Source organism: Larimichthys crocea, chromosome XVII (genome assembly GCF_000972845.2).
Source record: "Larimichthys crocea isolate SSNF chromosome XVII, L_crocea_2.0, whole genome shotgun sequence".
NCBI lineage: Eukaryota > Metazoa > Chordata > Actinopteri > Sciaenidae > Larimichthys > Larimichthys crocea.
Genome location: NC_040027.1, coordinates 13,885,489 through 13,909,847, shown reverse-complemented (window position 1 = coordinate 13,909,847; position 24,359 = coordinate 13,885,489). Strand labels below are relative to the sequence as shown.

Here is a 24,359-nt window from a genome sequence, read left to right as displayed (position 1 = left end):
TCTGTAGTTTATGCAGTATCATTGGCTGCCATGTTTTTACCAGTAAAACACAGGAGGAGGAAGCCCAGTTAACAGACAGTCAGTCATCAGAAGGTTATTAAAGCTTTTAACAGCTTTTATGTTGTTATGGAGATCCCTCTTATGGTTGGCATTGATACTGCTTTATCCTTTTATTCCTTTTCTCTCCCTCTGCCATGTCACCCCCTCCCCTATCTGTCTCCCATCTCTCTCTCTCTCTCTCTCTCTCTCTCTCTCTTTACAGCATCTCTCCTCCACTCGTACATCAGCTCATACGTCCTCCCGCTCCTCCTGCACACTCCTTGCCTATTTTAATTCGCCACCAAAGTCTTATTTGCATTGCACTTGCACCCTCTGGATACAGTATTGGATTTTTATTTTATTTTTTTATTTTTTATTTTTTTTTGCAAAGCTTGCTGGCTGTGCTGCTCCCGGCTCCTCCTCGGAGACCAAACTAAAGGATGGTCAGTCAGCAGAAGTGTTGGGAAGCCTTTATTTTTTTCGCTGCCAAACCTTTAATCGCTCTGGGGGCGAAATAAACCTCGCTGACAGTGAAATTAGTCCACATCTTCTTTTTTTTTTCTTCCTCCCCACCTCTCTCTGTCTGTCTGTCTCTCTCTCTCTGTGTCTGTCTGTCTCTCTGATATGCAATTATTGTGCGCGGATGGAGGTGACGTTCTTCGGATTTGATGCCAAAATACTAAACAGTGCAATCTGCGTGTGAGATATCTGGGAGAAGTTTGACTGCGCATCGTCTTGTGTGGTAAGCTCTGGCAACTGCGGCTCAGCTCCTGTGCAGCAGAGCGTTGTTATAGGCCAGTACAGTAAGAGATGTAGTGGGACGTGTGGGCATTGGAGGAGAACAGGCTACAGTAGTGTGCGTACCCGAGGTGTGCTGCTGCTGATGCTGATGCTGCTGCTGCTGTTTGTGCTGCTGCTGTAACAGACTCAAGAGAACCGGGGGAGGACGGTGGTGATGAAAGCCGGAGGAAGAGCGGTATTTACACTGTGATGATGCCTTGTAGGGATGCGAGTGCATGAGTGAGTCGTGAATGAATGAATGAATGAATGAAGGGGATGCGGCGCAGGGTGCGCACAGTCACAGCAACACTGACACAGAGAGGTGGGAGGATAGATGATGGAGGGTGGTGGTGGTGGTGGTGATGATGGTTTACTGTATGTACAGAGGTGCAGAAAGGATTGCAGATGTGCTGGTGGAGAATCTTGAGGTAGATACAGGTAGAGAGGCATTGACTGGTGGTGGAGAGCACGGCACAGCTCAGCCTCCATCCTGTCAGAAGTCATCAACTTCTGGTTAATTAGTCAAATTGAGTCCAGGCTCTTGGCAGCGAGCTGGCCGGACGAAGAGAAAGAAAAGGACACACAAAGAGGAACTTTTATAGCATCATCAGCCAACAACAACATCTGCAGGTCCTACAGATGTTGTCCTGTTGTGTTTGTCTGGGATTGCTGCATTGGGTGTTGTGATACTGTCAGCACATTGCTGTGCATTAGCTTCAGGGAAAACATTTGTGATTGTGAACGTGCAGCTGAAGATTTACTGATCACTTTACATCCATGAGGTCAGACTCATATATCACTATCTGCCAGTTAATGCCATCAAAGAGCTGCATGCAGGTTACAGTACTGCACCTTTTTTATGAGAGATATCATTTGATATTTATTATATAGCTCACAGAGTGAAACTGTTATGACAAGGGAAGACCATATAATAAATAATTCTGCTTTCATTTGAGTCGGTGCTGCAACAATGCTGCTGGGAAAACAGCAAAGCTCAGTGTTTTTTTTTTGTAGTTTTAAACAAGTGAGGATGTCTCGTTTCAGGAATGGGCGATGGAATGTGCTACAGCTTTGCAATGAGACGTCTGTGGGTCTGTGTCTTGCTTGTGAGCATCACCTGCCGTCTGAGGTAAGGAACTGACTCCTGTAAGTTTGTAACATAAAGACACATTTTTTAATTATTCACATCTTGAGAGAGAAAAGAAAGGCTTGTATAATCTTTGTTTAAAGGATAAAAAGGTGAACTTTTTGTGAAGTAAGTTAGATCATCTTTATTTTTTGTTGCTCTAAAGTCATTGTTTGTAATTGCTCTTGTGCTCCAGCCTCTCCCAGGATCTTGCTGGAACTCCCAAAGAGGCTGAGTTAAATGACAACATTACCATCTTCACACGCATCCTGGACGGACTGCTGGACGGATATGACAACAGACTCCGCCCTGGACTAGGAGGTACAGTAAGCCCACTGAATATATACAAACCTCAACACCTCTGCCATTTTTTTGTAATTAAAACAGTCTCACGTAACGCTTGGTGAGAACTGATTGTGTCATTATGAAAACGTCTTGGAGGAGTCTCTCTTTTCCGATGAAAACTCATCAGAAGGCTCCGTACTTTTAGATATAGATGAGAGATGCTGAGCCTCTGTATCGATCTCTCTGCATGAGAGATTACAGCCCTTCGATCCGCACAAAGAACAATGCTCTGCACTGCAACATCTGTCTTCTTCTCCTTCCAGAGGATGAAGATGTGTCTATATTCATGAAGTCTTTGACAAAGAGACACGATCAGCTGTTAAGTACGATTTAATGGCGCCACGAACACACGCCGAAGCACACAGTGTGCTCATGTGACCTTGAGAAAGCCATTACTCCTGTCATTAAACAGCAGCTCCTTGGATGCAGGTCAAAGTAAGCAACAGTGGAGAAGTTCTCATCATAAAGGAGAAATTTATAGACAGCAAATACAACAAGTAGAGAGAATGTTTCGGTGTTTTGTGGAACTGCAGATGCAGAGTATTAAATGATTAAACACCATTAAATCATAATGTATCATGAACTCTGTTTGGTTCTGTAAAGTAAAAATGTACTTTACATTGCACTGGTCCTGAGCTTCTCTCATGGGGACATGCTGCAAACATCTGGAGTGTGGCAGCGAATGCAAAAATAAAGTTACTGTGTAATTAGGATTTCTAAATAGCTACCATCAAATGTCCTTAGTTTTTAATTTTACCACTAGGAGCTGCTGAAGTCAGAACTCTTTCAACCTTATATACAGGGAGTTACATTAAAATGTAAGAATCTACATTATGCATTTCACAGCAGCAATTTTGAGCCATTTTCAGCTGGTGTTTCCAATGATACTAATCAAGGCTCTGTTCCATTTAGTGCAGCGGAAACCTTTATTAGTATCATTGGAAACACCTTGTTTTTACCTTCATGTCAAAATGGCTGCTGTAAGAAAAGGTCTATATTGACTTCAGTGTGCAACTTTACTTCAGTCAATGCTCCACTGCAGTGTTTCTCAAACTCATACCACCTCAGGCACCACCAGTATAACAGACATTAGATACAGTAGTGTAGGCAGACCTTATCCAGCTTGGAACACTTCACACGAGGCAGGTTTATTCTAATAAGATTATTTAATGTTAATTTATTGTGAATGGAACTGATTCAAGAACCACGGCTTAATTTGGTGGTAACAAATAAATGAATATTTCCCGTCTGGAGCCACGACTGCAGTGCTACTGAACCGCTTATCTCCACTCACTAACTTGCTGCCACATTACCATGTGACATGGATGTATTGTAGCAGGGTAATAATGAATTTGAATACTTGAGGAAATGCTACAAAGGAATGACATTTTGTCTTTTGACAGTATAACATGCTTTAAATGTATTTATTTATTTCAGAGATTCCTCCAGGTACCACTAGAGGGAGGTCATGTAGCACAAGTGGTACTCGTACCATAGTGTGAGAACTCATTGCTCCATGTACGTTAGACACTGCAACAACTCATCCCATGTTCTTATTTCACAGGTAGCACAAAACCCGCATTAGGTTTTCATCAGTTGTTCTGAATAATAATGTAAAATAAATGAATGAATGTTTTAAATGCTCATAATGTTTAGTTTGTTCTTACAGAAAAGGTGACAGAGATCAAAACCAACATCTTTGTCACAAGCTTTGGTCCAGTCTCTGACACTGAAATGGTAAGAAGATTTTCAAGTCACATTTTCAACTTGAACTACGATTGTCATGATATCAAACTTTTACTACACGATTATCGTGAACAAAATCCACCATATGTATAGTAAACAAAAGCGGCACTGGATTATTTACACAGTATTATTATATGTGTATTTTTAACACCACGTACCAAGATTACCAAGATTAACGTCAATAACTTGAACTAAAGGGATGAACAGCATGAACTTTTCCACTTCATACTGTGGGTTATTTTTAAATATGTTTTTAAAATTCCACTGAAATACACTTAGTACTTTCAGTTTGCAGTTACAGGTCAACCACAATACGATTGTGTTATGTTACGATGTTGTCTAACCTATTAAAACTTATTTTAAGAACATATTTCAGCTGATTCAGCTTATCATGACTCATTCTGTCTAACTGACATCCTAATCTCCTCTGATGTACGCATTAAAAAAATAAAATGTGTGTTTGAAATGGGTCCACATCAGTGGTGTGTAACACATGGAATAGTGATGCATAATGATGAATCATAACATCATGGTATCATGATCCTTAAATGAGGCTTCATGTACACAAACAGCTGTCATCCTAGTCTCTCTTTTATGATTCACTCCTCAGATACATGTGCATTATTTATTGGGCAAGTCAGTTACTGTAATGTGTGCTTTAATTTCTGTAGGAATACACCATTGATGTGTTCTTCCGTCAAAGCTGGAAAGATGAAAGACTTTGCTTTAAAGGCCCAATGGAGATGCTCGCCTTGAATAATCTCCTGGCCAGCAACATCTGGACTCCGGACACTTTCTTCCTCAACGGGAAGAAATCCATCGCGCATAATATGACGACGCCTAACAAGCTACTGCGGCTGAAAGATGACGGCACTCTGCTGTACACCATGAGGTAACGCTCTCCCTCTCACGGCTGGCTTTTAATCCAGCTTTGGACCACAGCAGGATAAACATTTCTTTTCCAATCAGTCTTACAATTCAGACTTTGAAGAGCTGACAGAGGGTGGTTTAGAAATATTGTGTAATCCAATTAGAGTGGAGAGATGACTAAAACATCCGTTGGCTTGTAATACTACTTTGGTAATGGTTTTTAAGAACCCCCGCAGCACTAATACAGCCCACATACTCATACTACATGTCTCAGTGGTGCATTGATTCATCATAATGTTGTCTGACTGTAAACTGGAGGTCAGATGAACTTGAAATGTTTGCTTTGTTTGCTTGCACTTCACTCCTCCTTCTCCTCATGCACAACTACGTCAACAGAAACCTTTACTTTGACGGGAAAACAACACGACACATCCTGCTCAGTGCTGCTCTAACAGTCAGCCATATCTAGTTTGCATCTTCTTCTACCTAAAAATGTCTTTTATTAGAGTGGATTATGGGTGATATTTGAGAGCAAAACATCACAGTAGAAAGAGATCTTAGATCCCTGACGGAAACACTTTTATCAATATCACCATTGTATCTGCATAATAAATTCCTCAAATCAAATAATACCAGAGGAGGTTGGAGGAAATGGACGTGGCTGCATGCTAAAAATGATTATCGATCCGTGGACTTTAAAATTGCTACAAATCTGCAGTACATTTGCGAACACTCCGAGCCATTAGAAATGACTTCACAGCCGCCCCTTAATGCTTTTTGCGTTCTGGGAACAAGGTTATTAGAGAAACAGTTTATGCATGCATTACTCTCCGACATCGGTCGTTCACAAGTAGTCAACGTGTCCATGAAAATGTTTCTCAGAGGAAACAGAGTTTAACACACAATACAGTAGGTAACACATTGCTATGAATCTAAAACATAATACGTACTTATGTGAAATAACTGTCCTTATTGGTCACTATGTTTTATAAAGGAGTCACTATCCCGTATATTTAACTTCACTAATTAAATCTATTCATTGCTGCCCAATTACTGCAACATCCCTTTGTTGATATTAGTCATGCTATGACAGAGCTGGATGACCTGGATATTATTCTCATTTACACATTTCTTGAATTATGAACTGATCTTTTTGTCAGTCCAGTAAATAATATAATAGTAATAGTAAGTAATATACTGAAATTTCAGTCCTGTTCACTCGATTAGGATATTACAAGATGAGGTATTATGAGTGGTGTTAAATGTACTCAGGTTAAAGTAGCCACATAATAAAAACTAAACACAACAACACTTATTATTGGAATATTATATTATTTAATCATCAGCTGTGGGTGAAGCCATTTTAGCTACTTCATATACTGTACACCTTTACCCCACACGGCATGACAGCGTTATATATAAACTTGGTCCAACACTTCCTTTAGGCTGCTCTTAATAGGTTAATCGGTGACTCTGAATTAGTGTGAATGTGCAAATGCATATGAATGGTTGTTTGTCTCTATGTGGTGACTTATCCAGGGTGTAACCCCCTAAGTCAGCTGGGATAGGCTCCAGCCCCCCACGACCCTGATGAGGATAAGCGGTTACAGATAATAGATGGATGTATGGATGTTTACACTGACTACAATATTAATATAAAATATAAATTCTACATTTATTTTGCAGAATTTCCTAAAATTCCACCTGGCATATTTGGTATCTTAGGAAACTTTGGACCCCCAACTAGAATTTGAAATAAAGTTCTCTGGGTTTAAACAGTTTTTGGGTGCACAGCTACACGTTTGTAATGACTGACACACTACAAGCAGGCTGGTGCTTGTTCGGGGCTTTTTAATCTAACAGCAATGCAGTTTATTTTCTAAAATAGTTGTGTGATTTGTCTTTAACCTTAATCTGCACTGTGACTATACATGTAAAATAAAAGTAGTGGAGGAAAAAGTAGCGATTTTGATAGCGATTGAAATACTCAATAAGCAAAGTACGATCAAGTATTGTCCACTATTGTGATATTATAGTGTAGACATTTAAATGTCACATGGAGGCAACAGTGAGTGTTTGTGTGCACAGACTCAGATCTCCATGGCAACGACTGCAGCTCTGACTATTAGAAGTCAGTCCAGCAGAGGGCAGCATTAGATAAGGCCTGTGTCGGCAGGTAGCGTTCATACATTAAACTGACTAGAAGAAGCTCGTTTGTTTTGGGGTTTTCTTTCCAGTAAAGCTTTTATTTGTGCTTTATTGCACTTCCACAGACAGGTGGCAGCCTTACTCCACAAAATAACCCTCTATTGATTTCTCAAGTAATTCTCAAGCTCATTTTTGCACATGCAGTAGCATCACTCTTCCAGGATGAGGTATCATCACGGGTCCCTCTGGTGGCTCAGTTGCTTATTGCTGTGTGCTGGGAAAATGACATTTTACTCTACTGTTAACTCTCCAAGACACATTAATAAAAGATTTTCATTGATTAATGACTGTATACAAAATAAAACCAGACCCGGATGAAACAAATTATTTATAATAGGAGGACACGTTCATTTGTTTGCTGGTGATCATGATGATGTTTATGATCTCTCTCATCTTGCACGGTCAATTTGCTCTCTAACTTTGGACGCATGACTTCTTCTTTCAGACTGACTATATCAGCAGAATGCCCCATGCAACTGGAGGATTTCCCGATGGACGCCCATGCTTGTCCCCTTAAATTCGGAAGCTGTGAGTAAACACGCCAGTGAACAAGTGCACACAGCGAGTAACATCATTTAATAATGCAGGAAAAGTCACAGTGTGCATGTTTCATGTCAGCACAGGTGACACATGAGCTCTGAAAGTGTTCCCAAATGTTTCTAAAAATACACCGGTGAGAAAAGTAGCACGTAGTTTTGACATGGCGTCAGTTTCAGTGTCTCCATCCACGCCAGGGGATGTGGGGACGGATGTACCTGGGTGTGTTTGACAGCCCGTGTCCCTCAGGTGCAAAGCTATTGTTGTGGCGGTGCAGGAGATAGCTATGTAGACACTGACACACTGCTCCTGATTAAGCCATTAATCAACATGTCAGGGCTGCTCTCCTGCATCCTTCACTGCCTCAGCTACATTTAATGGGAAATATTTGCAACACACAGAGTGGAAATAGCTAGTGGCACACACACACACACTCACTAAAATTTACCACCAAGGTAACCTTTAAAAATCCAATCCTACACCATGTACATGCACAGCTAAACCACACACTTGCAGCTCGTGTCCGGCCATCCTCATGACTTTTAAGCTAGTTAGTTAGAGGTATAAATATATCCGTGGAGTTCCAGTCATGTAATCTTAAGATTAGCATTTGAGGTCTTCCCTGCCACTGATGTATGGAGGGTTATCTCGGGCCTCAACGCTCTCCGAGCAAAGCTGCATGTGCTGCCTGCTCGGTGTCATGACATTTAGCCACTCCCACACCTGCTTTGCTCACCTCAGCCTCCAGCCGAGACAAAGCATAGGGATGATCAGAGTAACTAACTGAGACGACATTGGCTTGTTTACACGGTGCCAAGCTATCTGATGTCGATGAACTTATCAATGAGGCCGGAAATTTAAAACCTGCCCTGACGTAATTCGATATGAAGTTTATATATGGATCTGCAGATTCAGTGTAACACGTGACTGAGACACCTAAATTCAATTAATTTCAATATGACTTTATTTTTCCTTGTAAGGACGATTGCATGGAGCAGCTAGACCACCAGGCTCTTAACAAGAGATGGAGGAAAATACATGCACTTGTTTTAATGTGAATTTGCATAATTAAAAACAAAATGTCAATAAATAAATAAATAAATAAATAAATAAATAGATAAATAAATAAAATACGGTAAAAATGTTTTTCACTTGGCTGAGGTGGAACATTTGGTGTATCAATAAAAGCAAACAAAAAAATAATCCTGTTATCTCGGGATAAGAAGCCAAAAAGCTTAAAAATTATAAATGCAATGGTAAATAATGCACAAATAAATAAAGTAATTGAGTCATACATACATAATATGATATTATTTAAACTTTTCTCAGAATATTTGACTCATCTACATGTTGTACCTCATAGTTCATGTATGTATTTAAACATGTATGATCTGTGTCACTGAAAGAGATTTTCTAAGCTGTGTGAGTATTATCTACAACAACAAAGGTGACAATGTGAACACCATCCAACAAAAAGTATTTGATGCTTGATGCTTGTACATTGTTGACCATGAAATTATTTTAAATCTAATGTCAAAGTGCAGCCTATACGCTGTAAAAGTTACCGCGGTGCAGTATTTCCTGTTTTGTCCGACTCCATTAACCCCAGCTAATCCTTTGACCTAATGGACAGCACTCAGTCATGAGCTCAAGGCTTTCAGAGCTACAGTAGACCTGTCCTTTGCTCTTGTGTTAATCACCTCTCATGGACTGAGCTCTACTATCATCATCAGGGTCGATCTCTGCCTCACGATTCTTTTAGTGTACATCCAAACAGTAAGGGACAGAATACAGTTATATCCTTGGCACTTTTTAAAGGATATAGTGTTTGGCTGATGTAAATGACATGAGAAATGTTATTTGTAGCTGTGTTGATGTGAAGGTAGCCACATATGGTGAGTCTGTGTACTGTAGCTGTAGCTGCAGTAGCTCTTTGGTTGACAAAGTGTCATTTTAGTGTACAGTATACGAATTTAACACTCACACTCTTTTTTTTGGGCTTCAATGTAATCGTTAGAAGTCCAAATCACATGATACTATATTGATACCACTCTCATATCTGTCTATTAAATATGAAGCCAAGGCCCAGGAGATGTTTACCTTAGTGTAGCTTAAACCATAAACAGTATAAAACATGGACTTCGTATCTGTGATGTAAGCTCACAGTGTGGTGGCTCTGGTCGCTGCCATCTTGGTAGCGCCGCCTGGCTAATCCAAAAATCGGCAAAGATGTGGTTTATTGGCAGACCTGAGGTGGACTGAATGGTGCCTGGTTGCTCAAACAAGCTACCTGTAACAACACCCACCTGTCAATCGAAGCAACCCCGCTCTAATTATTCATAACTTTAAACCATAATATAATTTGAACAGGTGAGTTCTATATAAATTCACCCTCAGTACAGTTGTCATGAACGGGGAAATTAGCTATAGAGACCAAAGCTGTTTTTTGTACCAGGCTGTAAACATGTTTATTTCTGCTGTGAAGTTGGACATTTTAACATGGGGACTTATGGAGACTCATTTTGTAGCCAGCCTCAAGTGGACGTTTAAGGAACTGCTTGCTCTAAACTGGGGTGAGAAATATAAAACATAAAACCACAACGTGACGGTTTTACCCTCAGTGAGCTTTAGAGTCAGGCTAGCTGTTTGTTTCCCTCTAATAATTAGCTTCATGTTTAAGTAGAATCAGTCTTTTTTATCTATGTGGAGAGGTGCAGAAAGATTAAACGAGTGCCAGTGACAACACTACTATAGTAACAAAGCAGAAATGGACAACCGGAAAGACAGCTGACGGAGTAAATGGGAATGTTAACAACACCACACTGTTCATTTGTTTGCTTGTTATCTTAACTGCTGTTATCTTGTCTTATCTTGTAGTGAACACACACACACTCTGTCTCTTTTTTACTGCATTGATTGGATTCTAGGATACACTAACCATGAAATGTGTTTAATTCGGTGCATTTACAGATACCTCAGCAGTTGTAATTTTTACATTGATTCATTTCTATTACTGTAAACCAGACAACACAAGGTCCACTTTAGCTTATTGGTATATTTTAGGAGCCTTTAAGCCTTTCTGCGGCTGTTCTGGTTTTAATTATATCCGCTTCACATCATAGTAAAATGCTAATTTTGTTTTTGCATCCGTGCTAATTCATAGCTGAAATAATAGCTTGCGTCTCTCAAATGAATAGAGGGGGAGCGCCTGTAAATGACCTGAAATGCAAATAGAAAGCAAAAAAAAAAAAAAGCGACAGTCTCATTTTCACACAGTCTGTTCATTTATTTCTTGCTATAGACTACTTTACTACATTTTTGTTAACTCATGTAAGTATCTGTATATGTAACGTAATATATCATCATTTCCAACAGCTGGAGCGAAGGCAGCTTTAACTATTCACTGAAGAGTGTCCTGTAATAGCCTGCAGGAGGATAGCGGAAAATACCAAAAGGGCACACAGCAGGATAAAGACTTGAAATAAGTCAGGGAGGTGGAAACAAGCTGTGTGTGTGCAAACTTACAAGTGCCCACATTCACTTTAGCTTGCAAAACAAATTATAGTGCCACTAAAATGGTTAAGTGCATCTCCTTGTCAAGATGACTTGCAGCAGTCAGCATGCTACTGTAATAGGCTCTTCTGTGTCAACTAAAGGTCACATATTCAGTTCAGTTTTATTTATATGGCGGCAAATCATAACAGACGTTACCTCATGACACTTTACACATAGAGCAGGTCCAGACAGTACTCTTTATAATATTATATATAGAGACTCAATGATTCCCACCATGAGCAAACACTTGGCAGCGTTGGCAAGGAAAACTTCCTTTAAGAGGCGGAAACACGGCTCATTGGAGGGCGGCCATCTGCCGCAACCAGTTGACAGTAGACTTCTTTGTATTAGAATTATAGTATTTAACCACATCTGCTAAAGACTGGGGGGCATTTAAAATCAGTGATTATCCTGAAATGTCAGAGACTAAACGTTAATTTCAGGGTACAACACAACAATTGTGGTTGTTAAATTTGCTGGAACTTCAATTTAAGGAAGAATGGATGTTTAACACTTTTAGAAACACGAGGTTTGGGTGCAGGCCGACCAAAGCATGTGTGCATGGAAGAGCTGTGTGTGACGATTTAGACTGAAACAATTTATTTAGACATCAAATAAATCATTCAAATACTGATCATACAGATGGACAAAGTGCATTATACTGAGTTAAAATGGACATTGATGGTGACCGTAAAAACTGGCTGATATGAACAGAATCTAACCACAGTGTTCTTTCTCTACAATATCTGAAAGGACAAATCTTTTACAGCCAGAATATATTTTTATTATTTGTTGCTGCAGGAAGTTCATTGTACTCTCCAGCAATTGAATTTCATTCAACTTGTTCCCCCTTCCTCGTATGACTAGCTGGTTCAGTGAATGAACGCAGCACTAGATACTCAGATACTCACTGAGGGTGAATGTATATTATGCGCCTGTCTTTGTGTTTTATTTTCAGCATTACTAGTACTTCACATCCTTTACTTAAATTTAATTTCTAAAAACACAATGCAGAACCTTCATACTGTGCATTATACTGTGTCATATGCATTCAATGTATTATATATAGTATGCACATGTCAGCTATGTGACATATATTATGTTTGCGTCTGCATGTGTGACACATTTACATTTTTATTGGAGGACGCGGCGCTGCACATTTTTCAAATCTGTCTTAAAAGAAGCACAGGTGAGCACTACACACCTGTAATCTTTCCTCCTATTCATGAAGACATCCATCTTAATGTGCTTTCAATGTAAATAGTGGGGGATAAAATACACAGTCCTTGTTATGGATACAAATTAATTCCAAAGTTGATTATCTGTCTGGTTAAATGGTAAAGCATAAACAAAGTTTTGACATTATGTCCATAGAGACTGCTGAGCCCGGTTACATTGCATGCTTGCCCAGCTCCGGTTCTGGCACGACACCCCGTGCCTGAGAACCTCTTCTTCTTCTTCCTGCTGGTCCAAAACACCTGCGGTACAAACACTACCACTCCACCGGTGTTCTGAGCTCACAGAACGGGCACCCTGGCTAACAAACTGAGCTAACATTAGCTGACAGCAGCTGTAGTTCGCAGCAGTTTAATCATTTCCCCGTAAACTATGATCCATGAAACTGGTGTGTGCCATAAATCATTACGTACTTCTCGCGTCTGATCGTACCCACAGCAAAAACTGTGTACAGAGAGGAAATGACAGTGACATTCAAGTAAAATATGTCTATTCACTTTCATGACAAGTGTTAGATAAGAAGATTAATATGACTCTCAGGTCTGTACGCTAAATAAGAAGTCAGCAGCTTAGCTTCTTAGCAGCTAGGTTAGTTTAGCTTACAGACTGGAAATTGGGAAACAGCCTGGCTCTGTCCAAAGGTAACAGAATCCATTTACCAGCACCTCTAAAGCTCACTAACTAACATGATATATCCAGTTTGTTTCGTACATATCTTGGCTGGAAGCAGTGACTTGTCACTACACTTGGCAATTGGCCGAAACTATATAAATTAAAAAAAAAAAAACACACCATATAATGAATGTAACTATGTTTAACTGACTGCCAGAAGTTTATTTTTTATTTTTTTATTCTTGTTAGACGTCAACAACAAATATCTCTTATGCTCTATTGTCTTTATGAAAGTTTCCTTTCTTGAATTTCATATTAAATCAATCAAAAAAACACAAAACTCTCCTTTACAGCTTGTTCAGGATGCAGCAACAACACATAAAAACCTCAAACTATGCAACAGTTCAGTTTGTATTTCAGTTTGTTTAAAGCAATTTAAAAGCTCAGCCGTTACATAATGTATATTTCATCTACCCATGTACAAAGTGTGGCCTTGATCTACAGACAAAACTCTTCGCTGTTCAAATGCAGACAAAGTCGTTAAGAGCAGAATATTTTGTCATTTTTTTAATACTTTGCTCTTAAAATGTGAAAGTGATGTGTGCTTGCAAAAGAAAATAAATAACTGCTCACAAAGACTTGTTTGAGACAAAACAGATAGTCTTTGAGACGATAATCCACAGACTGGTTGGCTGGGGTCAATCTAAATTGCTGTCAAGTCTTCTAACACCACAGTTGCTGGATTAGTGCAATACTGTTAGATTGGACACTGCACTGCAGTACAATTGAGACACACACACACACACACACTCACAGATTTAGTGCATCTACAGTATGTGTGCGGTTTGTACTACAGTACAGCATGAGCGAGAGTGAGAGTGTTTTTGCATTTTGCAGGGCTTGCTTGTTTCCAAAATGAACTCGCATGAATGACAGACTGTGTGTATGCAGAAATGTGTTTGAAATGCGTGAGCAGATGAAAAAGGGCGAGCAGAGTCTGAGGCTTACCATCAGCTGTGCTGTGCCAAACACACAACAACAGTCAACAAGCCACTAAAATACTAATTCCAAAGCTGAAAGGTCAAACCCGTGAGTGAACCTCGAATCGTTCGAGACAATCTCTCAAACTGTGCCAACGTTCGCACATAACATCATGCCATTAGGAACATCTGATTGTGATACGCTGAAACTGATTACATCAGATCCAAACACGAGCTCTTAACAGTGACACCAAAGTTAATCTCTGTGTAATGAAGCAAAGTGGGTGAAAGGTCAAATGTTGTATCACAGCCGCGTCACATTTCTTAGCTATAACATCTTAAAGTCGAGGAACGCAGCAACACCAACATTTAAACAGTGTTTGACTGATGTTCCTGGAGGTTCACACGCGAATGCTGCCACTGCTGGAGAAAATCTGTTTCTGCAAGGCGCATAAGACTTCCCTCCTATTATATGTAGTGTTGACACCACTGATAAACGCTCCTTAAAGTATAAGACTGGTGATATTTATCTTTTATTGTAGTTTTTTGACAACGAAACGTTGAATTTATCCGACTAATTATCTGTGGTGCCAAAATCTGCTTATTCCGACACTACAGTGCATCTCTGTATCAGCTCTGTGACGTCACTGAGCATGCTCATTCACATTTCTCTACTTTGACAAGTCGAGAGCAATAAAGTGACTTGTTAAGGAAATAAACATAATTGTAATCATGTAACACGTCATTTATCAAAAGTCATTTTTGTTTGAGGGGAAGTAACAAAAGCTCACAGAGAATGCTAAAATAATATATAAATGTCCAGAAAATGTGATTTTGTTGGACATCAGGAGCCCTGTTGGAAAAAGGATACATGAACATGAAGCAGAAGTCCTCGGGAATTGAACCAACCACCTACGAGCCACTGCCGCTCAAATCTCATATCTGTTTTCTCTCTTTTTGATTTAAAGATCGTGAAAACAATAATCACTATTAGAGTCTATATTTGATTGAAGTAGCTAAAGTAACTGGAACTTGCTTTTGAATATTTGTCGCAGAGTAAACACAATAATATTATTAATTTGTGAGTTACTGTACAGCCTCATTAAAAACAAAGAATGATCAGTTCCATATTTTGAACAGAAAAATTAGAGAGAAGCACTGGTATCCATTTAGCACTGTTGTAGTTATTGTTATGGGAAAAACCCTTTAGTAAGAAAGACTGGATTCAAAGTATCAAAGTTGAATCTATTATTTTCGCACAAGAAGGAGCGTTTAACAGTGCAACACACAAAAGAGGTTACAGAGAAAAGGCTCCCTGAGGAGCTCTAACAGTTGGTTCTTATACATTTTTTAATGGGCTGTCTCGGACACCTCCGCACTGATACAGTTAATATCATAACGTCCTTTTTTGGTTTTCTGCTCAGTAATGAACATTATGTTCCTTATCCAAATGATACTTCCCTAACCTGTCTCTCCTGTCTTTGTACTATTGATTTATAATTATCTCTCCCTGCCAGCCTCAATAAAACACAGGCCAAATAAGATAACATGCAAAAGACAGGATACACACACACTATATTAATTAAAACATCTGAACCCCAGTATAATCCTAAACTCCTAAACCACCTAAACTGAGACCGAGTCATGACCAAGACCAGAGTGTATCGAGACCAAGACTTTGAGGGTTTGAGACAGAGTCAAAACCAAAGACCAAAGCAGGGCCAGGCTCAGTCAAGACCAAGAACAAGACCAGGCAGTATGTAGCATACTTAGGCAGCTAATATGTAGATGACATTTTCCAAATGTCTTTGAGGTGTGGTCCTCTCTGTCCAAGACCGAGACAAGACAGAGTAAAAATGCAGTTGATTCCAAGACAAAAATAAGACTTTCAAAAAGTTGTCTTGAGACCAAGACTGATCTCTACAACACTGCCATACAGTCCTGCTATTACTGATTATTTTCCTAATTGAATTGATTGTTTTACCTCTCTCCCTTTATATAAATACATATACACATGTGTATATTTTATATCTGTTATATATGTGTGTGCCTGTGTATAAGTATGTCTCTCCACTGGAATGAAATCTGCCAGATAAATCGAGTTTTGCTGCCTGCTTGCTCTAAAGACTGATGACAAAGAAAAGCATCTGGTGATGCTGGAACCACTGAATGTTTGTTTACAAAAATTGGTGCCGTTTGTTTGTTTGTTTGTCAGCAGGATTAAAGAAAAACTACTGGCCTGATTTTCAGGAAAGCTGGTGGAAGGGTGTAGCATGGGCCGAGGAAGAAGATGTGTAGTACAGACAGACAGTATATAGTAGTTGTGCTTGCTGATTTGCATATCATAGAAGGCTGGACGCTCTCGGAGTGTCCTTAAAAGTTGCAGCTGCTTATCAGGAATATTTAATTTGCAGATGCAGAAAGTAAAGTGTGCACTTGTTTCTGTCTTCACAGATGCGTATCCAGTCTCTGAGGTGGTCTACAAGTGGACTAAAGGTGCCGCTAACTCAGTGGAGGTGGCAGAGGAAGGCTCTCGGCTCAATCAGTATCACCTGATTGGTCAGACTGCAGGAACAGAGGACATCTACACCAGCCGAGGTACAGCGAAGCGAGAGTAAACCGCCACCTGACCCCCGGCGACCAGGCTTCGGATTAGAGGCGATCTACTCTATAATGCACGCGACCATCTACACCTTAGCTAGAATTCATGTTGCTTAATCCCTCCGCTATCGTATCTTATTTCCTCCCTTACTACACCAGTCAGACAGCAGCTCCAGGCAGGAGCAGGGTTGTTAAGCCCTCCCCTCCTTCAACCCTATTATTCAGCTCGGTGTTATTACACTGTGTGCCATCCAAAGATGTTGTGAGAAGAATTTTTTTTTTTTTTTTTTCAAATCAAACTGGATAGAGAAAATGAATGAATCACAAGGATTTGAGAATCCCTCCCACACGTAGCCAGCTGTCTCTGGGGGCAGCCAAAGAAGAGGAAAGATAAGAGAGGGGAGGGGGCAAAAAAAAAAAATCACTTATCCGTGGTCTGAGCCATTGGGTCTGTAGGGTTAATCCGTACGCAGGCCCATCAGTTGTGCTTTTACCGAGTGACGTCACAGCTCAGGGATTGGCTGCTGAGGCGGAGACACGTGGAGGGAGCGGAGGAGGGGGGGCGAGCGGCATCTGCTTAATTCTGTTATGTAAAGAAGTATGATAATACATTTCTGCTGCTTGCTGCTGGTGAGTTTATTACAGGCGGGGCGTTTCTATAGCTGTAATGTATACGGAGATAGTTGAAAGAAAGATGCTGGATAATGCATTAAGGACTAAAACTGTACAGTTAAGTATGCCACCGTGTTTTTTAAGCAGCAGAAGGAAGTCCAACTGGAGAAAGACCACCGTATACCCAACCTGCACTGCTCAGACACACACAGAGCCAACGTGGTCTTAATTAGCATTGGTAATCTGAGGTGCAAACCCTCTTTAACGAGCCGAGAATAGCTCAGCAAAGGGCTCACACCAGGCGCAGGTGACCTCTGACCTGACAGGTTAAGCTGAAGGGGATGAAAATATCGACACGGGAATTGAATTGATGGCAGACAAACCTTGTACTTTCATTACGTTACACACATCGCCGCTTTCGGATCAAAACAGAAAAGAGGCAAAGCTCAACAGATGGTTTTTGATCTGAACTCACCAGTTGACCAACATAGCTGCGTTGTTCTCCGCTATGAATGGCAGTTCCCCGCAAACACTCCAAAAACCAAACAGTAAAATCCACCACAACCGCATTTTCACGCCTTGGAGATTTCCATCCACTTCCAAGCCCAGCAGGCGGTCAGATTAGGGTAGGGTTCGCCCAGTCGTGCCAGCACAGAGCTGGACTGCTGGCTGGTAGTCCTCGGAGCAAAGGCAACACAGGTGCCCTTTTCATTAAAGACATGATGCTTGTCGCCGCATTGCATGGACCATCCAAACTTTCTTCCAGTCCCTCTCAACCCTCCTCTGCGTCGGTCATCTGTGTACCTGCGTGTAATCACCGCTGATCCAGGTCTGTTGTAGTGTTCAAGCTCAGGCAGGAAAGGATGTATGTCCCCAATCAAGAGTGGCCTGGCCTGACAGAATGGGACGGACTGTCTGTTGCACACACACACATGCACAAACACACACACACGCACACTCAAACTCACACAGAGAGAGAGAGAGAGAGAGAGGGAGAGAGAGATACAGGATGCAGATTGTGACAAGGGATTAGTGGGACAGAAAAATCCGATTTTGCCAGGAGAAAGCAGCAGTCATCTGTGGATTTTCTATAGTTTATCAGACTCCACGGCTCGACAGGATTTTTGAGGAAATAAAAAAAAACAACCTTCAGTTGATTAACAGGATATGATGACTTCCACAGTTTTTCAGTAATTTAGCTCACACTTTCATATTTGGAGGAGAAGTCTGTCCTAGAGGTTGTCACGTAAAAGTTCAGCTGTAATCACAGCCTCCGGGGACCGCACAACAACCACTGATTGACGGAAATAAAAACACCCCAGACAGATTTAATGCGGCACACATAAAAACACGATGAATGAGGGAACTTTTAGAGGGTTCTCAGAGTAAGAAATCCCCACTGACAACAGGTCATAGATAAAAAGAAACAGCCAGATAGGTGACCTTCATTAGTGTCATCACAGAGTCACTTAACTGTGGTAAATAGCAGCAACAGTCACAACCTAAAGAGAGAGACATATGGAAACGTAAAGCAGGTAGATGTCCAGTGATCTTATGAATGATAATCATATTCCTGTTATCAGAGCATAGAGAGTTTGAATATGACCTGAAAATATGTCTGCAGGTCCTCTTTCATGGAGTCCACCATGTCGAACCACCATTTTTCTACAGTAGCCCAGAGTGGACAAACCAAACTAGGCTCTAAATCGGGTGTTTCACATTTTTTGTGCATTTCGTGGCCACTGTTGTTTCTCCCTCTTGCTTTAGGAACAGGAGAGTGAGTGGAGGGGGTTGCAATTCACAGCCAGATGCCCTTAAATCCTACACACTGGACCTTTAAGGACTGAATCACAGGATAACCTGATAACGCACCTGCTTTTATGAACTTCATCTGCTGCTGAAACTAGCTAATGGTTTTCAAACACTGACAGATGCTTTATTTATTATTAACAATAAATCAGAGTTATTGCCTTTTGACAACTTGTTGGCATTTTTGAAAACTTTCAAAGCATGCGCATTTGTTGAATTGATTACCGGCCTAGGCCCAAGACCCTCAGGGATCCAGCAATTCATGTGAGGTTATTTGATTAATTGGTCCTTTAATATGCAGCACTAAAGCACAATAATCTAGTAAACTGATAAATGATAAGGCTTTATTCCAGGTAGGCTAAATAATTTACTGAGTTTTAAGTTCTTCAGTTATGTTTTCGTTTGTGTATATTCACCTGAAAATAAGAATTATGTTTTTTTTTGTTTTTTTAATCTTATCTACGCTGTGGGTCCTCTTCCACGTTGTCCTCCATGTTTGTACAGTAGCCCAGAATGGACAAACTAAACACTGACTCTTAAGTGAGACTTTACTGTTTTTAGAGGAACTACACCGCTACATACCACTAAATCCTACACACTGGTGATTTGTGTGTTAACTGTAAACAAAAGGACTTAGTGTCGCAGTAGAAAAGAAAGATACAGTATGGATTCAAATGGTCAGTTTTGTAGTATTAGTAGCACACTGCTGTCATTTTAATAGTCAATAAATCCCATGAAAAGACCAAAACTGAAGGTTTGTTGGTCCATCTCTTAAATGTGACACACTGGACTTTTAAGCTGTGGATTATAACAAGTTTGGTGCTCTGGTGAATGTTTACAGCAGCAGGATGATGTGTGTGGGATTGACAGTCCTTGTGTTCATGGTAATAAAAGTAAATGCTGAATACTAGTGTAAGCCATTAATAGCTTTTATTCTCCTATTGTCCCCCAGATGGGATTTGCTGTGCTGTCTGTGATTTTATAATACCAACAGGAGTAGTCAAAATCCAAATCCATCTCAAATTTTGTACCGAATCATCCACCCCACTTCTACATCCCACACCGTGTCCAGTGTCACTGGATGTTATCTTCTTCACTGTCAGAGTATGGATTGGATTTTCAGAGAACTAGTGTCAACACTGAGCGTCCCCTCCTCTTTTGTTGTGCTGTTTGTTACAGGTCAATACACGGTGATGATGGCTCACTTTTACCTGAAGAGGAAGATCGGCTACTTTGTCATCCAGACCTACATGCCCTGCTTCATGACTGTAATCCTGTCACAGGTGTCCTTTTGGCTCAACCGGGAGTCTGTGCCGGCACGTACAGTGTTTGGTGAGCTGATCGTACACTTAATATACGTGTTAAAAGACTGCAAAGTCTAAAACTTAAAATGAATTAAATCATGCATGCATAACCTGTGCTATGATTTAATCTGTCAGGATAAAAACAGAATAGTAAATCTGGTTAGTAACAGTTTTCTCCATCACCAGGTGTGACCACAGTGCTCACCATGACCACCCTCAGCATCAGCGCTCGAAACTCGCTGCCTAAAGTGGCTTACGCTACAGCTATGGACTGGTTCATTGCAGTGTGCTATGCCTTTGTCTTCTCTGCCCTCATTGAGTTTGCCACCGTTAACTACTTCACCAAGAGGAGCTGGGCCTGGGATGGAAAAAAGGCAATGGAGGCCCAACAGCCCAAGGTATGTGTTTATGTTTGTGTGTGTGTGTCCTTTATGATAACGCACTGTGGTGACCCAAACTTGGCAGCTGGCTCGCAATGTGGGGATCAAACTATTTTTTGGCACTGAAAAGCTGGTCTTGTTTAGCATTGGAGGCTAGAGAATGAATCTAAACAATAGAGAGTCCCCACAACTAATATAAGTTTGTCTGTTTGTGTAAATGTTCATTCAGAAGAGGCCTTTTCGAAGTATCAGCCTGTAGTTCATGGTGTCTCTCAACTTATTTGTTAATACAGATTGTTGTGTTTCTATTAGGTAGCCTCAGTAATGTACATTGGTTGGTAGCAGAAAGTTTGTAAAAGCCAGGAATGCTTGATAAAAATGATAATAAATGTACAAAGTACTGAATTATGGCTGTTGGAAGCTGTCATTAGTATTTACTTATAAATAGTTTGAAAATATGAGCATAAATCAAAGTATGATTACACATAAACAATGTTTATCAAGCACAAGAAACTCTAGGAACTAACTTAAAGCGTTAGTTTGGCAATGTATGAAGTACTTCGTACAAGTAGCAATGCACTGCTGTGGATGGGGACGACAGCAAAACGTATTTTAGCCACCTAAAAAGGCCAAACCTTTAAATCAGTATCAGTTAGTGTGTGACTAACAAGTGTACTAATGTTAGTATGGATCCAAACTACTACTGTATGTTAAAACGCAGCAACACAAGCAAACTAACCAATCGGTTAGTGATCCAGCAACTACCACGTTCTGTTTTTGTCAATGAAGTCTGGTAGCTTTACAAGACAGCACAGATCGATATAAATGCTACAGTTTTCCTTTTGAAGAAAGGTTGTCTACTGTCTCCCTGAAAACTTTCTCTTTTCTGCGAGTTTCCAAAGCTCATGTGCTAGTGGTGTAAACACTTTAAGCTCTCTGTCTATGCAGCACTGAGTGCCGCCATGTTGCACAGCCATGTGTATGGGTCAGCCGTAGGCTACGTCAGAGGCGGTTGACTCGGCTTTACCCTTTTCTTCTTTGCTGTATTCAGCCTCTCTTCTCTGAGTGCTGGTGTGTAATGGGAGGTGGAGGAGGAGTGGAAAAAGTACATGTCAAACACAATAAAGTAAGTGATGAATTAGGCAAGATGTAGAAGTTCAGGAATAGTGGATCAATAGATTCACAGTTAAGTCTGCCGGTGTTGTGGCACAGTGCCAGTTCATTATTGCCCAAGGACATTGATCCCCACTCTCCACCAGCACTGGCCATCTTTTATTGCTCTCTTTGTGTTTTGTGTGTACGTGTGCTTGTTTTTTTTATGTTCAGTGAATGTGCAGCACCCATTTAAGGTGATCAATACATTTCTTTCTCCCCACAGAAGAAGGACCCTTTGGCTCTGTCCAAAAAACCAAACAACACCTGTTCGACCGGTGTGAATTATACAACCAACCTTACAAAGGACGCATCCATCTCTACTATTTCAAATAGCACGGCTGTACAGCTCAAACCTACTGAAACCAAGGCCCCAGACCCCAAAAAGACTTACAACAGTGTGAGCAAGATTGACAAGATGTCCAGAATAGTGTTCCCGATGCTGTTTGGGACCTTCAACCTGGTGTATTGGGCCACGTATCTCAATAGGGAACCGGTGATCAAAGGGGCTGTGTAAGCGCTGTCATTGATCCTGATTTCATAACTGGAACGTGATCAAAATGCCAGGCACTTAGTCCTTGTATCATAGATGTGTTTTTTTAAAGGTCATCTGATAACATTGCATGTCTGTCGCTTCAGGAAAACGTTGCCATGTTTGCCTTGAGTTTGTACATGTATGATAAACAACTTTTCCTTAGACGGTTTCATTTACCTCATTTTAGAACTCCAGTCACTGAATAGTTTCTGCCAGATTCTGATATTTTAAATGTTTTAGCATTTGGCATTTATATTTTCTTCTCGAGTCTATAGTAGATGATGGTACAGCAAGGCCAAATGCTATGCAAAACAGCATTTTTACTGTGTTATTACTCAAAAGCGGCTTTTACCTTTATAAGTCTTACTTTGTACAAATGGGCCGGAGGTCCAGGTATGCGAGGCTGGGCCCAGGCACATGGAACTTTGCTTCCTTGTTATAAGCAGATGAATAGCCATGCTAAATGTGTTGCCTTCAGAGTGTGATAACTCATTATGAATGCACTGAAATCTCCTGCAGTTCAACGTTCATTAAATCATTTTTGTTTGTTTGTTTTTCTTTCCTCCTCCATTTTGAATGACCAGTTTTCCTTAAATATAATTCTTCTGTTTATGTAAAGATTACATGGGGACAGATTTCAAAGCTAAAATCTAAAAGTTGTAGTGGCAGCTTCTGTTTCCGAGTTACCATGTTGAGAATCTTGTATGTATGTACGTAGTTTAAGGAACATGTATATATGCCCTGCTTTTAGAAAAGCACCACTAAGCCAGTAAGGTTAGCTTCTATGTTATGCATATACAGCAACACAGTGTTACTCTAGTCTAGTGCTTCATTGACTGGATATTGAGAAATGAGCAGAATAACTTGAGCTTTAGCAATTTTGACAAAATATACAATGTTTTTTTTAAAAATATTTTTGTTTTGTTTGTTTTTTTAGATCAGTTTGTTGTTTCTATACGCTTTGATGATAACTTGCAAATATTCTTGATAAATATTTGGATGCTTTGAGCAGAATCACTTTTTTGTCATAATTTAGACGGACTTGAGCTTATCAGGTTATCAGGCGAATCAAAGAGACAGAAAGTCACATCGACCAGGTTATTGTATTTTGACCGTTTTCATTTTTTTAAATCAGGATTTGTCATTTTTGGGGTTTCCAGAAACAAATTTAAATAAATTTGTCTTTGACATTTTGGGAAATATACTTAGTTACCTTCTTGCCAAGAGTTACATGAGAAGATTGATACCACGATATAATGTCTGTATGTTAAATATGGAGGTACAGCCAGACAGTTAGTTTAGCTTAGCACAAAGATTGGAATCAGGGGGAAGCAATAAGGCTGTAAAACATCACTCTTTGCTAAAATATTTTGATTACAGTTGACTTAGTTAAGTCGTAGCACTAGTACAGTAAAGGTTGTGCAATTTAAAGCAACATTGCATAGAAATTGGTATTTTTGCTATTTAGCGCCCCCCAGTTTCAGAGTGCAATACCACTCTTGTAAATATAGACAGCTACAAATATGCATTTGTTGTGATATGACTATATTACTTATGATCAAAAACTAATATTAATAAAACTAATATGAAAACTGTTAATATCATGTCCAGAGAGGACATAATATTATGTTACATTTCCTGCTTTCCCAGCTCCAGTTCTGGCACGACACTGGCTCCACTCCTGTCCTCTTCCCGGTGGTCCAACGCTAACACTCCCCTGGTGCTCTGAGCTCACAGTTCAGGGAGCCTGGCTGACAAACTAAGTTAACATTAGCTAACAGCAGCTACAGTTGGCAGCAGTTTACTGTCGGGAAAAAAAAATGATTTTACAGTTTAGTTTTACAAAAAAATAAAAAAAAATAAACAAGTGTGAAGGTTGGTTAATTAGCGCGATTTAAGGTGCTAGAAGGTGGAGTGTTTCACATTTGGACA

The 24,359-nt window shown here is 40.2% G+C and overlaps 1 protein-coding gene across 3 annotated transcripts; it reads left to right on the top strand.

Annotated features, from left to right (window-relative positions):
* Window positions 1-233: 233 nt before the first annotated feature.
* On the top strand, window positions 234-23,541 carry gabra5 (gamma-aminobutyric acid type A receptor subunit alpha5). 3 transcript variants are annotated; one of them, XM_010744022.3, is made up of 10 exons: window positions 234-781; window positions 1,864-1,948; window positions 2,142-2,266; window positions 3,960-4,027; window positions 4,708-4,928; window positions 7,560-7,642; window positions 16,489-16,632; window positions 20,236-20,388; window positions 20,547-20,758; window positions 22,119-23,541. In XM_010744022.3, the coding sequence occupies exons 2-10, from the start codon at window positions 1,866-1,868 to the stop codon at window positions 22,407-22,409; spliced, it is 1,380 nt and encodes a 459-aa protein (XP_010742324.1). In that variant the 5' UTR covers window positions 234-781; window positions 1,864-1,865; the 3' UTR covers window positions 22,410-23,541. The 3 variants fall into 3 exon arrangements, with proteins under 3 accessions (XP_010742324.1, XP_019130893.1, XP_019130894.1); XM_019275348.2 differs by lacking the exon at window positions 234-781 and adding an exon at window positions 788-1,015; XM_019275349.2 differs by lacking the exon at window positions 234-781 and adding an exon at window positions 1,178-1,449.
* The last annotated feature ends 818 nt before the right edge of the window (window positions 23,542-24,359 follow it).

What these genes read in the sequence shown, in the direction of transcription:
- gabra5 (XM_010744022.3), top strand. Translation starts at nt 1,866, where the DNA reads ATGGGCGATGGAATGTGCTACAGCTTTGCAATGAGACGTCTGTGGGTC. An exon ending in ACTCTGCTGTACACCATGAG is followed by an intron (nt 4,929 to 7,559) that starts GTAACGCTCTCC and finishes TTCTTCTTTCAG; the next exon opens with ACTGACTATATCAGCAGAAT. An exon ending in GGACATCTACACCAGCCGAG is followed by an intron (nt 16,633 to 20,235) that starts GTACAGCGAAGC and finishes TGTTTGTTACAG; the next exon opens with GTCAATACACGGTGATGATG.